Below are 16,407 nucleotides of genomic sequence, written 5' to 3'. Positions count from 1 at the left end.
GTATATTGATTTGTATAATTTACATAAATAATTATAGTATATTGATTTTATTAATTGTCATGGATTTTTAAATTTGTTTCTTAAGTTTTTTCACATACAGTAATAGCATTTTGCGCTTTAGTCACTGTTCTCCTTAGAAGAAGTAGCCGTGGGAAAAGATTTTTTTTTTTTTTTTCATACGGATGCTTGGTGAGTTGGGAGTCTGAGCGTATAAATACGGTTCATGCTTGTGGGGGAGGCACTCTCTTCTCAACCACTAATTTCTTCACATCTCCCAGAGCTCCTTACCTCTCTGCGCCTCCAATAGTGAAGGGACGCAGGGATGAAGTTTTTTACCACTCAACCGCACTTACAGAATGAGTAGTCGGCTCTGAGACATACCCTATCATTTCTTTTTAAATCTTAGGAAATTAGGATAATTTTAGATAGGATGAATTAAGGATTTTTTGTTAGATTCCTATTATAAGGGAGTCTACCTTTTATTTCTGAAGTAGTGTTTTTAAAATATTTTGCTAAATTTTATTTGGGCAGCTCTCTTGAATGATAGAGACTGTTTATTTTAATTTAATAATAACTCTTCTTTCGGGATAAGTGAGCCTGGAAGGGGGTTTGATAGAGATAAACTTTAGCTATTTTTTTAAATAGGTGATGGCGGTCGTTATACGACGAACCAGATAAAGTTTTTTTTTTTTTTTTTTCGAACCGCTTTCGGAATGAGGAGGCGCTGTTCTTTTTTGCTTTTAGTACCCAGTCGCATGAATGATGTCGGCTGCGGAGATTTTTTTTTTAAGTATTGTGGTTGTCTCTTGAATGAGGGGGCATTCACTGTGTTGTTATTGCCTTTGGAATGAGGAGGCATTTAGATAAACATTTTTGATTGTCTCTTAAATGAGGGGGCATTTCTGATTGATTTTTTTTTAACCCAGCTATCTGAGTGATGAATAGCTGCAGATTGTTTCTATTATTTAAGAAATTTTAAGTAGGAACAGCTGAATTAAAGCTGGAAGAGTGATTTCATTTTTAACCTGTAGAAGATCGAGTGAGTCTTCTTCTAGGTCCCATTTTTAAACAATCGTCTAGTCGAGTAAGCTGGCGACAAATATAATACTAGGTTTGCTTCGGTCGGGGATCGAATGAGTCCTCTTCCGGAATGGATATTGGCCGCTCGGTTGAATGAACTGACGGCCTAAAAGATAGTAGGTCGAAAAATATAATTTAATACGAACAAGAATATAAATATTGTATACAAATTGTACAAAAAATTGTAAAGTATGTAAGGGAACTCATTAAAGAATTAAAACTGAGGTAATTATTTTATTGTTAAAATTTCGCAAATACAAAAATTTTCTTAACAAGTTATAGAATAGTCTCTATATTTTTTCCTGTTACTTGTGTAGCTCTATTCAAGGAAACCGTTAGGATTTTTTTAAAATTCTTTTTCCCCGGATGAGACCGGGAAGGAGCGACATTTTCACTTGAAAGTATATATGCAATATATTATCTACTATATATATTATAGAGAACTAATTATATATGTGTCTTATATTTAAACGAAACAATACATAATTACCTACATACAGTGAAAGCCCCACACATAAAGTGAAGTCAAGCATACAACTGAAAAGCCAATATACACACACAGGAGGAATAACAAAATAAGTCACTGAATAATTTCCTGAGCTAACAGATGAAGAGAAAGCCATAGGTTATTAAGTTAAGGGTCAATATTGATAGAAAATGTTCCTAAATATAAAGGTAACCAAGGAAGTTCTGTCTCTTTTTCATCCATCATATTCGAACATCGATATGTTACCTAAGACGTATCTGGAAGATCAAAAATAGTCCCCATCAGCACCAACGACCTTCTGCCAAAGTTCTGATTCCATAGCTAGAGAATTTGGTGAGCAATGAAGCGAAGAAGGTATCAAGTGCATTTTTCACTTCTACTAAGGATTTGAACTGGCGTCCTCTCAGGTGATTGTCCAAGGAATGGAACAGGTTATAATTAGACGTGCAATGTCCACAGAGTATGGCGGCTGCAATAGGCGTAAAATGGTGTCTCGGGTTATCGTAGCCATGTGGGGCTTAACGTTGTCCTGTAACATGAGGACCCCTTTGCGATTAAGAAGTATTGGCTCTAGAGTTCTGAGTTTTTCTTAGACACGGCTCAACTGCTGACAGTACACTGTTCCATTGATGCTCTGACCAGCTGGTAGCAGTTCCCGATGCAAGATACAGTGAGCCGTCCACCAAACACACAGAACTTTCTTCTGGTGCAGTGCTGGTTTCGGCTGTTTTGGAACCGGTTGATGGGATGCTAAGCAATAATGATGGTGCCGTGGAGCTTCGTAGAGGACCCATTTCTCATCATATGTCAACCCCCTGTACAGAAATGGCTCCTTCCTCAGACGAGACAGCAAAGAAACACAAGTGTAGCGCCCTCTACCGTGGTACCTCAGTGGTAAAGCGTTCACCTCTGGTACTTGGGGTCCCTGGTTCGATCCCAGCTCGCGCCGTGTAGATTTTGTGGTTGACGAACACCGTGCTTGTGGGTTTTCTCGGGGTTCTCCCGTTTCCTCCCACGCTCTTCATTCCACTATTTCATCCATTTCTCATTATCATCGTCTTCTTTAGCCTAACCAGCATAACCGTGGGATGTAAAACAAAGATTTCATTTCATTTTCATTTTTCTTTCATTTAAATTGTTTTTTTAAACAACTCTATACCTGTTGAAAATGTTTAGTAGACCTATTTTTGTTGTTAACAGTAGCATTATAAAAATAAAAATATGGCTATCAGAACAAAATTAAAATAATATTTAAAAATATTTTCCGGTATTAGATTCTAATTGTATATACCTCTTCCGCTTATCTTCGTGACCCCCAGGTTGAGAAACCGTTTTCTACACAGTACCCAATTCAATTAGTGGTAGTCAAAAATTTATTAGAAACGCCCTAGTTCAGTAATGGGTAAACTACAGCCTGCGGGCTAAATGCAGCTCCCTGAAAGGTTGTATCTGGCCCACGACATGATACCTAATTTCACGATCGAGAAGAAAAATAGAGTTTTTTCGAAAGTGTTTTACTAGAAACAGATTTGACAGGCGAGCTTTTAACTTCATTTCCGAGAATCACTGAATTCCAGTTCGAACCAGACTGTGAGAAACTTTAATCATTAATCAAGTTTAGTATTACAAGACTTATGTCAAATGTGCCATCCTTATTCTCATAATTTATATTAGCCTGCCTATTTTTTTCTTTTTACTTTAACCCTGTTCTAAAAAAGTTTACTCATCACTTTCCTAGTTTCTTCTTTGTTCGAGAAACCAACGTGCAACAATGACTCGCAAGTAATTTTCTCCACACCCTGTCGCAAACTGTCAAGTTAATTGACCTGGTGCACCACTCCACTGTTTCCAAGAGATTGTGTCGTCAGTTGTAACAAGCTACAAGCGAATTCTCCAATTTCTCACATATGGCGTATCCAGGTAGCGAAGTCACGAACTACATAGATTATTCTCGAATTGTGCTCAGTTCACTCACATAATGATTCGCGTTCGTTTTATGCATCACTCTTTTGAGAATAGCTCAGCAAGTAATATCGAAATTTTAATAAAACAAAGTAGTAAAGGAATTCGCCAGATTTGTCGCCAAGACACTTCAAAAGTCGCTTTTAAAAAAGTCGTTAGAGCCTGTCTAATTCACCTGTGCCCTCGGAAAATATGTCAACTATACTTCGGCCCAAGGGTTTCCATGAGGGGGAGCAAGGTGGGGCGATCGCCCCCATAGGAAATTGTACTTGGGAATATCGAAAACCCAATAGAATTTTTACGTTAGTTACAGCAAAATTTGAAACTATATTTGAAATATCACTTATACTTGCCCCCATTGGAAACCACAACATGGGCGCCCTTGCTTTGGCCCCACCCCCGCCGCCTTCTTGCGGAGGAAATCTCCCCTTTGCTTTGGGGGAGGAAGTGAATGACCTCGGCTGTGTTGCCAATTTGTCATTCAGTTGTTTGGTTTTGGCGAGTGAAGATCGTAAGCTATTTAGAATGTCTAACAAGACAGTGCATAGCGAAGCCCGTGAAGTAATTCGGAATGCCATCGATTTCTCAGATAGGGAAAAGGAAGCCAATTCCTGGATACTACCTCGGGACAATGCTACGAAAGGAGCAGCGGAAATGCTTAATTAATCTGAACGATTTATTAAGAAGATAAGAAGAGAGGCACGAACACTCAAAGAGGGGGGGGGGGAGAAATTATCAACACCAGGTAAGAAAAAACGAAGAAAACTTATCGAAGTTGATGATATGAATAAATGTATACTTCGTAGAATTTTACATAAATTTTACATAAACAAAGAAATTCCTACACTATGCAAAATACTTTTATGTGCCAAAAAGGAAATAGGATTTAAGGGTTGTGTTGAAACGTTAATAAAGATTCTTCTCGGAATGGGATTCAAATATAAGAGGTATAATGATAAGCGGTACAAACTTATGGAAAGGGTTGATGTAGTATGGCGAGCACGTTTCCTCAGGAATATTAAAAAAATACAGGGAACAAGGGAAAAATATTGTGTATGTAGATGAAACGTATACTCACCCTAGTTGCAAAGTTAAAAAATGTTGGCAAAGTGTAGACGAAGATAGTGTTCTTGTAAATAGCAGTTCTGGACCACGACTCACTATTGTTCATGCTGGGAGTAGATTAGGATTTGTTCAAAATGCGCTACTTATATTCAAATCACAATGTAAAACAGGTGATTACCACGATGATATGAATGCTACAAATTTTGAAAAGTGGTTGCAGGAAAAGTTAATACCAGAGCTGCCGAATGAGAGTGTAATTGTGATGGACAACATATCTTATCACGTTCGTCAGATAAACAAATCACCATCGACCAGCGCGAAGAAATTAGATATTCAAAATTGGCTTCGTTTAAATAATATTCCCTTCGATGAGAATATGGCGAAAATAGAACTCATTGAAGTTCTCAAAAAAAATAAGCCAAATCCAACATACTATTCCCATCGCATTTTAGAAGAAAACGGCCACTTGCAGCCATATCATTGTGATTTCTCACCCATTGAAAGGGTATGGGGAATTATGAAGCAGAGAGTTGCGGCACAAAATGTTGAATTGTCTCTGCAAGATACATTGAAGTTGACAGAAGAAGCATTTCATTCAGTTTCTGTTGAGGAATGGGTGAGGTGTTGTGATCATGTTGAACGCTTAGAGAATATGTATAGGTAGCAGGATGGAATATCAAATGAACAAGTCGAAAGACTTGTTATTAATTGTGGAGTTGACAGCGACGACGATGATGAAAGTCTTTCCAGCGATGACGATTACGAAATTGAGACCAGCAGTGGTGACGACACACGTAGCTTATCAGGTGTGGAACCATTGATGTAAGAACTTCACTCTGGAGTTTTTAATAAATATACTCCATAGTTCTGGATAATCACAATAACATTTTAAAACATTTTTCTGACCAGAACAAAATGAATTATTTAATAACTATACGATTTTTGTTACAGTTTCAAGAGACTTTTTAATAGGCTCTTTTGAGAGCAAAGCTGACAATTGCATCGGTTTGCCTTTTAAATATTTACGGCCATACTTCTGGAATTTGTTTGCTATACGAAAACTGGTCGATCGCTCTACGAAGTTGGATTTCTTTCAGAATATTAAAATTAAATTTCCAATAAGGTGTATAGTGTCTCTTTCGAAAGCTATTCTGGGAATGTTGTAAAATCCAAAGGAGGGTGGGATAAAAGATCCAGTAGTACACGTATTGTAGGTAATGTTCGTCTCTACAACGTTAAGTGTGTGTCTGTGTATGTATGTCGGTACGTGAATACTGTTATATATACCCCGTACTTTACGTTTTTTTTAAAAAATTACAAATTCATAGACCTCCAAACAGGTTCGATCCCATGCTATGAGAGTTCGTGTAGTGTGACACACTGGCACAAATTCCGGGGGGGATGAGGGGGACATGTCCCCCAATCATGGAACTGGGGCGACTGTCCTCCCAATATTCCGATTTGAAATGTGTTTTTTGGGAAGAAATGTGATGATTTGTGTCCGACTGCCACAAATGAAAGTGAGATGAAATTGATGTCCCTTGCTGTATGTAGACTATAATATACAACAGGTTAATCTCAGAAATTAGATTCACGTACCATACTATGAGTCTTATATCTCCCCTTCCCCAGAATAGGCCTCAAATCTGCCCGCCTTCCAATGTTGAAGACAATTCTGCTCTTCTGATCCTCCACAGCATTGTTTTTCAACTTCATAATTAACACCGCTTAAAAATAATAATAATAATAAAAAAGATTATGGGAATGGTCTTACCCGTTGCCCCTAATGTTGAAGACGGATTTGCGCCGATGGTGTGACATCGTGTTTGTGAGTATTCTCGGTGTCCCCTTGCTTCCTTCCAGTTTCTCATTTCACCAATTATTGCATCGTCATTCATTTCGAGTAATCACGTAACACCCTTTCTTCCCATGCCAAAAATATGAGATGTAAAACTAAAAGATTTAAGATTGTATAGTATTCAGAATACTTACACAATTACGTACGTGTCCAATTTATGTAACAAAATATTACTTTTCTCTGAAATTTCCCACTTTTTTCCCTAAGTGCTTTGTGCTCTCGCATGCCATGTAGAAAACTCAGGTCCGATTATTGGCTGGAAACATACAGTTCGAATCTTACGTTTAATTGTAGAATAGAAAAAAGAAGTTTCGTCTTATATAACACAAAATTCAAAATTCAAATCCCGGGGGGACGAGGGGGACATGTCCCTCAATCTTGGACCTGGGGGGACTGTCCTCCCCCAATAATCTGACTTAGAAAGTGCTTTTTATGATAAGTGTGACGATTTGTGTCCGACTGCCACAAAAGAATGTAAAATGAAATTGATTTCTTTGTATTTTCTTTTTAAAAAGAATCGTATTCTGTAGTATTTCAAACTGAACTTCGTGCTATAGTGCGTTTAGTAGTCTCATCAATATGTATTAATTCCACTTCCGCTACTTGGGCACAAATTGCAATAAATACGAGAGGAGGATATGCCCCTCTCTTCATGCTGGAAAGTTGTCTCAACTGTAGGTACGGGCACAAATTCCGGGGAAATGGGGAGATATGTCCCCCCCCCCAACATTGGAACTGGAAGCTCTCGCAATAATCCGATTTGAAAAGTGCTTTCTGCAGATAAGTGTGATGATTTGTGTCCGACTGCCACAAAGGAAAGTGAGATGAAATTGGTTTCTCTCGGCTTTTCCATTTTTAATGAAAATAAAGATGTGCAACTGAGCGTGACGTAACCTGATGTGAAATCTTATCTCCTCCTCTCCCCTAGGCCCTAGCACACGAAGAGTATATAGACTATCCAATGTCAGTAGAACCCATCTTTTCAGTAAATGCACATTTCATCTATTTGTAGTATCAGCCTAGGCATCTACTCATGCTTCGTAAGCTAACTAACTCTATAGCATATGGAACTCTGAGGTTCAATGCCGCGTTCACGAAAGCTCTCCATTGACTTCTATCCTTAGAAAACTGGATCCAGTTTCTACTTTATATTCCTATTTTTGCAAGATCCATCTTAATATTGTCTTCCCGTCTGCGCCTAGGTCTTATTAATGGTCGTTTTCCAATTGGTCTTACCGCTAACACTTTGAAAGCGCTCCTACTTTCTTCCATTCTGGCTATATGTCCTGCCCACCTAAGCCTCCTAGACTTGATGACCCTAACAATGTTTGGTAAGCAGTATAATTTATGTAATTCCTCGTTATGAAGTTTCCGCCGTTCCCCATTCCCATTCCTCTTGGGTCCGAATATTCGTCTTCGGATCTTGTTCTCAAATACTTTCAGTTTATGTTTTTCCCACAGACTAAGCACCATGTTTCGAAACCATACAGAACAACAGGCATGATTATCGTTTTATATATTTTAAGCTTCAAATTCCTCGACAGAATTCGCGACGAAACGAGATTTTGAACTGAATAATAACCCGAATTCCCTGTTTTTAATCGACATTCAATTTCTTCGTGAATATGATTTTCGTCTGTTAATATTGATCTTAGATATTTGAAAGTATCCACTTTATCAAAAGTATTATATAAAATTTAACGCATTCATAATTTGCCGCATTACGGTCCCGACACACTTCTATGCATTTAGTTTTCTCTACATTTACTTCTAAACCCATGTCCCTGCAAGCGTTTAATAAGACATCTGAATTTCTTTCAATTGTTCTCCTATCATCCCCTATTAAATTTACATCATCAGCGTACGCATAACCTGGTGAACACCGTCCAACTCTAGGCCCTGGTTGCTATCTTTGATTTTCCCTACAGCGTATTCCAGGACAAAGTTGAATAATAATGGCGACAACGCATCTCCTTGTTTCAGACCATTCTTGACGTGAAAGCTTGTAGGATTTTATAGGATGTTGACAGAAGAGAAAGGCCTCGATATTTATTAGTCAGTTTTATCGCCTTTCTTGTAAATTGGAATAATGATTGATTCTTTCCCTCTTGTGGCAGTTCTTCCTTTTTGTAGATAAGGAGGATGAGTTTGGGTATCTTGTTCCACAATTTTTCGGCTCCAGTTAAAATTAACTCAGCCGGAATTTCGTTTACACCCGGAGATTTGTGATTCTTTAATTTCTTTATAGCGATTTCTACTTCTATTCGGTTGGGTTCTCGTATATACGATTCTGCGGTGTCTATTGTGCGTGGAGGAAAAGGAGATAGACACCGCAGAATCGTATATACGGAGAACCAACGAATAGAAGTAGAAATCGCTATAAAATGCAATATTATACATGTCCCAAATGTTTTATTTTACTATTATCTCCATGTTCCTTAATTTTAGCTTTCAATAGATCGCGTTTCTTTGTTCTAAGGGTTTTGGAAGTTTCCCGCCTGATGTCTACGAAATTTTGTGTAGTTATTTCATTCGGATTTTGTGACCAAAGAAATTTTGCCTGTTTTCTCTTCTATGCTGGTTCGAACCATGGTTTGTTCCTACGTATTTCCGCGTGTCCCAATTTTTCTTTTGAGAGAGGATGCTTCGTAAGCAAAGTTGAGAATTCAATTGCTGGAATATTTTTCTCCATAATCTTAAGGTTACATCTGTTAACTAAAGAGTATATGACATGCGTCAGATTTCTGTAACTATTCCTGTAATGTTATTGAGGTTATCATCATTTTGCTCAATAAGAGTATTGTTGCGTCATATATAATTGATATTTTTTCTTCATAGTTTTGGGGAAGGCATTATTTATATTATTATATTATTATAAAACAATTTTAATGTGGATCTTTGTGAATGGCTAATTAGAAACATACCAATTATAAATATGTATGTATTCAGATTTCAGAAAGTGTTCACGACAGTGATTTGTAATATTGATATGTACTACTACTTCATCTACATCGCCTAATATATAATATACTCTACAACAGGTTCACCTTAGAAATCAAATTCATCTATCGTAAAATGAGTTTCATCTCTCTTCTCAAGAATAAGCCTCAAATCTGCCACCTCCCAATGTTGATATCAACCAATGGCTTATTTAGGATTTTGTTTCGAGGGGCTATGCCCAACACAAGGAAGGAAGTGGGCTGTTGCCCACCTGAGTTTGAGAATTAAATATATTTTAATTTATGCATAAATTGAAGTTATAATGGCAAGAATTGCAGACCGATAAATCCTATATAATATAAAAAATTAGGGGTGAATCTAACCCTTTATTCTATTCATACAAGAAAAACGAAGCATTCTCTTGGCCTTCCTAATTTCCCGGACTAATTATTCCCTCGTTTTAATTTTCTTTAATTCAAACATTTCCTTCTTTTAAAAATAACTAAACGATATAAATTTTCCTTTGTAATAGTAACTCAAGTCCTGTCATGTTGATATCCGCGCAAGTTGGTGAGGAACACCAGTTTCGCTTATCAACTCCTCTTAGTTTGGGTGTTATTGATGACGGCCGACTTGAATCACAACTGACAACGGTCGATCAAGTATGAAAGGCGAAATGAAAGAAGGTAACATCAAGAAAAAGAAACAGAAAAGTACAAAGGACGAAAGAAAGAACAAAATGACGCAGTTCTTACATGATATGAAATTTTGACAAATACAGTATTATTTCTGAACAAGGAGAATAAGAAAATGGAAAGTCAATCACATTCTTAGAAATGGTAAGAAGGATTATTGTTGTACGTGAAATGCGAAGAACTAACAAATTTATTTCAGGCGAGCTTGAGCCCGATAGCCTCCCAAAAAAGCCACTGAAGACAATTCTCTCCCCTGATCCTTCACATTATTGTTTTTCAACTTGATAAATATTTTGAACATCGCATATATATATATATATATATATATATATATATATATATATATGGGAACGGTCTTACCCGTCCCCCCTAATGTTGAAGACAAATTTGCGCCGATGACAAAATTAAACTCAAAATAACTGACTTTTTTGTTCTTAGAAAATTTCATTTGCAAATGTTAGATTAATCTGTCTATAATATCTAATTTGGTTGAGCAATGGAGGTGATTTGTATTGCTTTTCATTTATAGACAGTTCTTTTTAAAAGAAATGTAATAATAATACTTGAAATATGGTGTTTCAATGTGGCAACGCTATCCGCCACAGCACAGCAACTTGTCCCTCATTGGAGGGAGGGAGGGAAAACATCGATAGCAGCGCCAGTAAGGGCACAGATGGAATAGAAAGGCTCTAGTTTTGTAAAATTTTATCGCTATCTGCATTTCCAAATCCGCTAGATTTAGCGACTTGTCGCTCAAATTGGCAACACTGAGAAACACTTCCTCTACTCTACTATATTGTAATTGTCAATGCACGTGGTGCTCAATACTGTATTGCCAGCTTTTCCGAACTCGAGATACTAGAACTTATACAGTAGTTTTATATAGTATGTAAAAAACTAACGAAGAAAGTTCTGTCGCTTTTTGACGTATCACCTTAGAGCATCGATATGTCATCTAAGTCGTACCTGGAAGATCAAAAATAGTACCCATCAGTATCAACGACGTTCTGCCAACGTTCGGGAGGGGCATGGATTCCTTCGCGTTAGAACTTGATTTGCCGTGAAGTGTAAAAGTTATCAAGTGAATTTTTCACCTCTACTATGGAGTTGAACTGGAGTCCTCTAAGGTGAGTGTCCAACGAATGGAACAGGTGATAATCGGACGGTGCAATGTCCGGCGAGTATGGGAGATGCAATAGTGTTTCCCATCCAAGGCGTAGGATGGTGCCCCGGGTTATTTTAGCCATGTGGGTTTTAGCGTTGTCCCGTAACGGTAGAACCCCTTAGCGATTGAGAAGTGCTTGCTCCAGGGTTTTGCGTTTTTCTTGAACATGGCTCAACTGCTGACAGTAGACAGTTGCATTGATGGGTAGACAGTTCTGCTCTGACCAGCCGGTAGCAGTTCCCGATGCACGATGTCGCGAGCAGTCCACCAAACACACAGGAGTACTTTCTACTGCATTGCTGGTTTCAGCTGTTTTCGAACCGATTCATTGGATTTTAACCAATGTTGACGCCGTGGAGCTTTGTACAGCACCCACTTCTCATCACATGTCAACATCCTGTCCAGAAATGGCTCCTTCCTCAGACGAGACTGGAGTCAAATCATGTGGGACCATAGACCCAACTTGTAGTGCTCAGCAAGTTGATGAAAATGCTGCCGAATAGTATCTCCACTCAGATTGGATGCTAGCCGCAGTTCCTCATATGCCTGTCCACTGTTCGCCTCAATTGCTACCTAAAGATCTTCATTTTGTATGTGTTGGTCTTCCGGAACGGGGTGTGTCTTTTGTGAGTGTTTCGTCACGTCCTTAAACTTGCTTAAACACCCTTGCACTGTGTGCGTATTCACGACACCCTCAGGAAAAACGTGAGATATCTTATGCTGCGCTGCAGTGCCGTTTGACCCAAGTTTGAACTCGTACAGCATACACGCTCTTATGACGCTCTGTGGAGGTTCCATATTCACTCTGTCCTTACATAAGTTCACGTTGTAGCTGAACTGCCACAACCAGGTAGAATGTTGGATATACCCACACCAACAACTGACCTTCGCCTTATCTTCATTCGCATTCAACTCACTGTGTGAGGGCCAATTGAACACAGACCTCCACAAAAAACGACACAACTTTTGGGTTCCTATATATATATCTCACACGACATAATATACTTCGTATAGAGAATATGATTTTTTTTCCATATAGATACATAGCGTCTATATTAAACTTTGTTTTAATGTCTCGAGTTCCGGAAGTCGGAATGTCGAAACTCCTTCAGATTCGTGTTCCTCGTGATCTAGTATACAAAATATATCAGAATCAGGTGGGGTCCGGTTTACTTCCGTGATCACTTTATGTTCGAAATCTCCAGTTCCGAAATTCAGAATGTCGAAAATCCTTCAGATTCGAGTTCCTCGTGGTGTAGTTTACAAAATATATAAAAATCAGGTAGGGTTTAGTTTGCCTCCGTGGTGACTTTATATTCGAATATCTCGAGTTCCAAAATTCGAAATGTCAAAATTCCTTCAGATTCGTGTTCCTCGTGGTCTATTTTACAAAGTATATAAAAATAAACCCCATCAGGATGCCGCGGTCGGCAAGAGGGATTGCCGCCGTCGACGGTGGCAGGCCGCCGGTAGGCAGCCGGCACCCGTCCGCGGCGGCACGACGATCTACTTGTTCAAAATTGCCGACCTTTTGCCGAGGCGGCAAGCGGTCGAAAATCGTAAAAAATAATGCCCTTTGCCGACTTTTTGCCGACTGTTGCCGACCGCTAGAGTCGGCAAAACAGTCGGAAAGACCTCTTTCCGACCCTCTGCCGACTCCTTATGCCGGCCTCTTTTCGACGGCGGCGCCGGCGCATTTAATGCACCTTTACGGCTGTTTGCCGACTGCTCGGCAAGGCAACTTTCCGACGGCGGCGCCGGCGCATTTAATGCTCATTTCCGGCTGTTTGCCGACTGCTCGGCAAGTCAACTTCTCGACGGCGGCGCCGGCGCATTTAATGCTAATTACCGGCTGTTTGCCGACTGTTCGGAAAGGCAACTTTCCGACGGCGGCGCCGGCGCATTTAATGCTCATTTCCGGCTGTTTGCCGACTGCTCGGCAAGTCAACTGTTCGACGGCGGCGCCGGCGCATTTTATGCGCCTTTCCGGCTGTTTGCCGACTGCTCGAAAGGACCTCTTTTCGATGTCGGCTTCCCGATTCTCCCACTGGCGGCATCCGACTTCTTGCCGCCGTCGAAAAGTGGCCCTTTGCCGACTGGAAATCAACACTTCAGGAAGGCAAAATTTTCATCAGCTTTTACATTAGTCTTGCCTAAGTCTTCCTCCATGCTATGATTTCTCGACAAGGAGCACCCTTGGAAGTTCTTGAAGTATAATACTTGCATTTTTTTGTGTGTCCCAGTACAAAATTTGTTCTTTTTTCTTTTTTGCAGCACTTTCAGCCAAAAAACAAGAAATTGAATGGGACATGGAAGTATTATATACTTTCAGAACTAGCAATTGTGCCCTTCATGAGAAATCATAGCACGGAGGCAAACTTAGGCAAAGCTACTCTAAAAAGTGGTGAAAATTTTGCCTTCCTGAAGGGTTGATATCCAGTCGGCAAAGGGCTACTTTTCGATTGCGGCAAGAGGTCGAATGCCGCCTGTGGGAGAATTGAGAAGCTGACATCGAAAAGAGGTCCTTTCGAGCAGTCGGCAAACAACCGGAAAGGCGCATAAAATGCGCCAGCGCCGCCGGTGGAAAGTTGCCTTTCCGACCAGTCGACAGACAGCAGAAAAGATGCGTAGCACTGCAATGAAAATCATGGCGGATTCCCACCAGTAATAAAAATGAAATGAAATCTTTAATTTTACGTCCCACGGTTATGCCGGTTAGGCTAAAGGAGACAGTGATGATGAATAATGAATGAAATGGTGGAATGAAGAAAGTGGGAGGAAACGGGAGAACCCCGAGAAAACCCACGCATACGGTGTTTGTCCACCACAAGGTTCACTTGGCGGGAGTAGGGTTTGAACCCGAGACCCCTAACACCAGAGGTGAACGCTCTACCACTGAGCCACCGCGCCCCCCCCCCCCCCACCAGTAATATTGCACTCGGTACATACGCAGTACATTTCTACAATTCTCAGTACGATTTAAGTGCTATATAGAGGAAAAGTATCTGGGAATGACTTACAAATGCTTAAAAGCGAACTAAAAATAACAACTGAGCAGCTAATAATGAACGTTAAGAATAATTCAATTAACATGTCTGTGCGCCTAATGTGAAAAACTTATAACAGTCAGTACATTTTCCCCCTGAAAGCACATCTTTCACTATCACGACCACTAGGAACAACACTGTTCTATGCAATCAAAATTTGCTAGTTGCAAACGCTTTCTTCGGAAAAAAAAAAAAAAAAGCCGCAGCAATCCGTCGGAAATACGGTCTTTTTAGGTTGTCGTTTTCCCATCAACTATTGGAAAAGGATTTTAAACGTCAATGATTTTCTAAATTTTTTTAAAGTACAGGGGTCACACTCCCAATGGAAAATGAGATTTAAATAAAAATTAATGAAGTAAAAATTATAAATAAAAATACTGTAATAAAAGGTATGTGGGGGCGGAGAGATTCAAACCGAGCCTACACGCAAAAAAAAAAAAAAAAAAAAAAGGTTAAAGTAAACAAGAAAAGGTGGACAGTAACCATGTTAGTTTGTCAATATATGGAAAACAGAGACGTGTATCCAAGCAGCCAAGCCAAAATGTCTCTGCATTTGTTGTAACTTTGGTATAAAAAAAAAAAAAAAAAGTGGCCGGAGCGATCACTTGTCTGCTTACACCTATGACTATATTCGTAGAAACCAAACACTGAAATGCACTAAACACAAGTTCTAACGACTAAGCTGTCAGTTCTAACTCTATGCCTTAAATATTTATTTAAATACACTTTAAAAGTGGAAATCATATTAAGATAAAATAACAATTAAGTAGGTAACTAATTGTTCATTTAATGCGTTCCTATATGATTTATACATTAATTGTATACAATGAAACAGAAAAATGTGAGAAAATAATTTATATCGTAAATGAAACAGCCACATGTACAGTATACTCATAGTGCATACCCATTATATAGAGAAAAAAGGTTAATGAAGTCATTTACATAAAAAATGAAGTGTTTTAACATAATACTTTGCAAAGATCCTTTGTTTTAAAGGAATTCTTTAAGAGAATAAATGAAGGGAAGATCACAATTTTTTCTGGTCTATATTAGCACTAAAAACACACCAAATTGTATTAACAAAATACAATGCACATCGTATTAACTTATATACATTAGCCTATGTAATGAACCTTATCATCATTTAGAAGTTATATGTAATATACCTTCGGATGTACTACTACTTTTTTTTTTTTTTTTTTTAAACAGAAATTTGTAGCATTCCATAACATTGAGTTTTAACACAGATAGCCTTCATACAGTATGTAAAATCAGAAAAGCAAATATATATGAAGTGATTACAATGTTCAAAAAAGCACTATATTATTCTAAAGAATTCCTGCTATCCATATTTTGTCTTGAATAACTCAGCCATTTTTCTTTTTTATCCCATTGATATATACGAGGAAATCTTCCTCTGTTTCTTTGAGATTTTAAGGGTTTTACTTTTTATTATTTTTCTTCAGGTCTATTTAAATGTCTCTTACTTTGTGGAAATAAAATTCTGTGTTGTATGTTTTTAATATTCATAAATGACATCTAATTTAAATAATAATATACTTATATATACTAAAAGATCATTTTGACAAAGCAAGGGACATTTAAATAGATATTCAGAAGAAATCAGTAAAATCAGAACATCAAAAATTTTATTCATTTCAAAGAAAAGGAAGAATACTTCCCCTACAAATCAATGGGATAGAAAAGAAAGGAGGCGATGGTACTGAACCTCACCGTTAAGGAGCTTGTACTCTGAGAAATATAATTACACTTTCTCTCTTAACTGATTCCACGCAAAAAAAAAAAAAAAAGTGAAGAACAATATCAAACAACAGTTGTCTTTATAATTGAAGAAAACTTCAAACCTATGAAATAGTAATGTAGAATTTAAATAGCTCAGAATCAGGATTGTGAGAATATAGAGAGATACAGAAAATTTTACAACACTGCATAGAAAAGATGAAGTAATAATAAAAAAAGAATTTAACGACAAAAACTGGGATAGGGAGACTAAGGTAATATTGGCAAAACAAATATCAATTTCAAAGCCGTAATTCTCAATATTCGCTTCAAAGGTAAGTGATGACCATAATTCCCGTGTGATTTGA

At 38.3% G+C, this 16,407-nt stretch overlaps 1 protein-coding gene and 1 long non-coding RNA gene across 2 annotated transcripts in view; one reads left to right on the top strand and one right to left on the bottom strand.

Moving 5' to 3' along the window:
- The window catches only part of LOC145672802 (uncharacterized), a 191,980-nt gene that overhangs the window by 90,202 nt on the left and 85,371 nt on the right, over window positions 1-16,407 (bottom strand). The gene's annotated exons all lie outside the window — the stretch shown is intronic.
- LOC145672602 (uncharacterized) lies at window positions 4,782-5,258 on the top strand. The gene has a single exon (XM_081741763.1). It carries the CDS (start codon window positions 4,782-4,784, stop codon window positions 5,256-5,258), a length of 477 nt encoding a protein of 158 aa, XP_081597889.1.

This window comes from Thermobia domestica, chromosome 16, assembly GCF_964235325.1.
Source record: "Thermobia domestica chromosome 16, izTheDome1.hap1.1, whole genome shotgun sequence".
In the NCBI taxonomy this organism is placed as follows: domain Eukaryota; kingdom Metazoa; phylum Arthropoda; class Insecta; order Zygentoma; family Lepismatidae; genus Thermobia; species Thermobia domestica.
The sequence above is the reverse complement of the archived record's forward strand: the minus strand, read 5'-3'. Positions and strand labels throughout refer to the sequence as shown.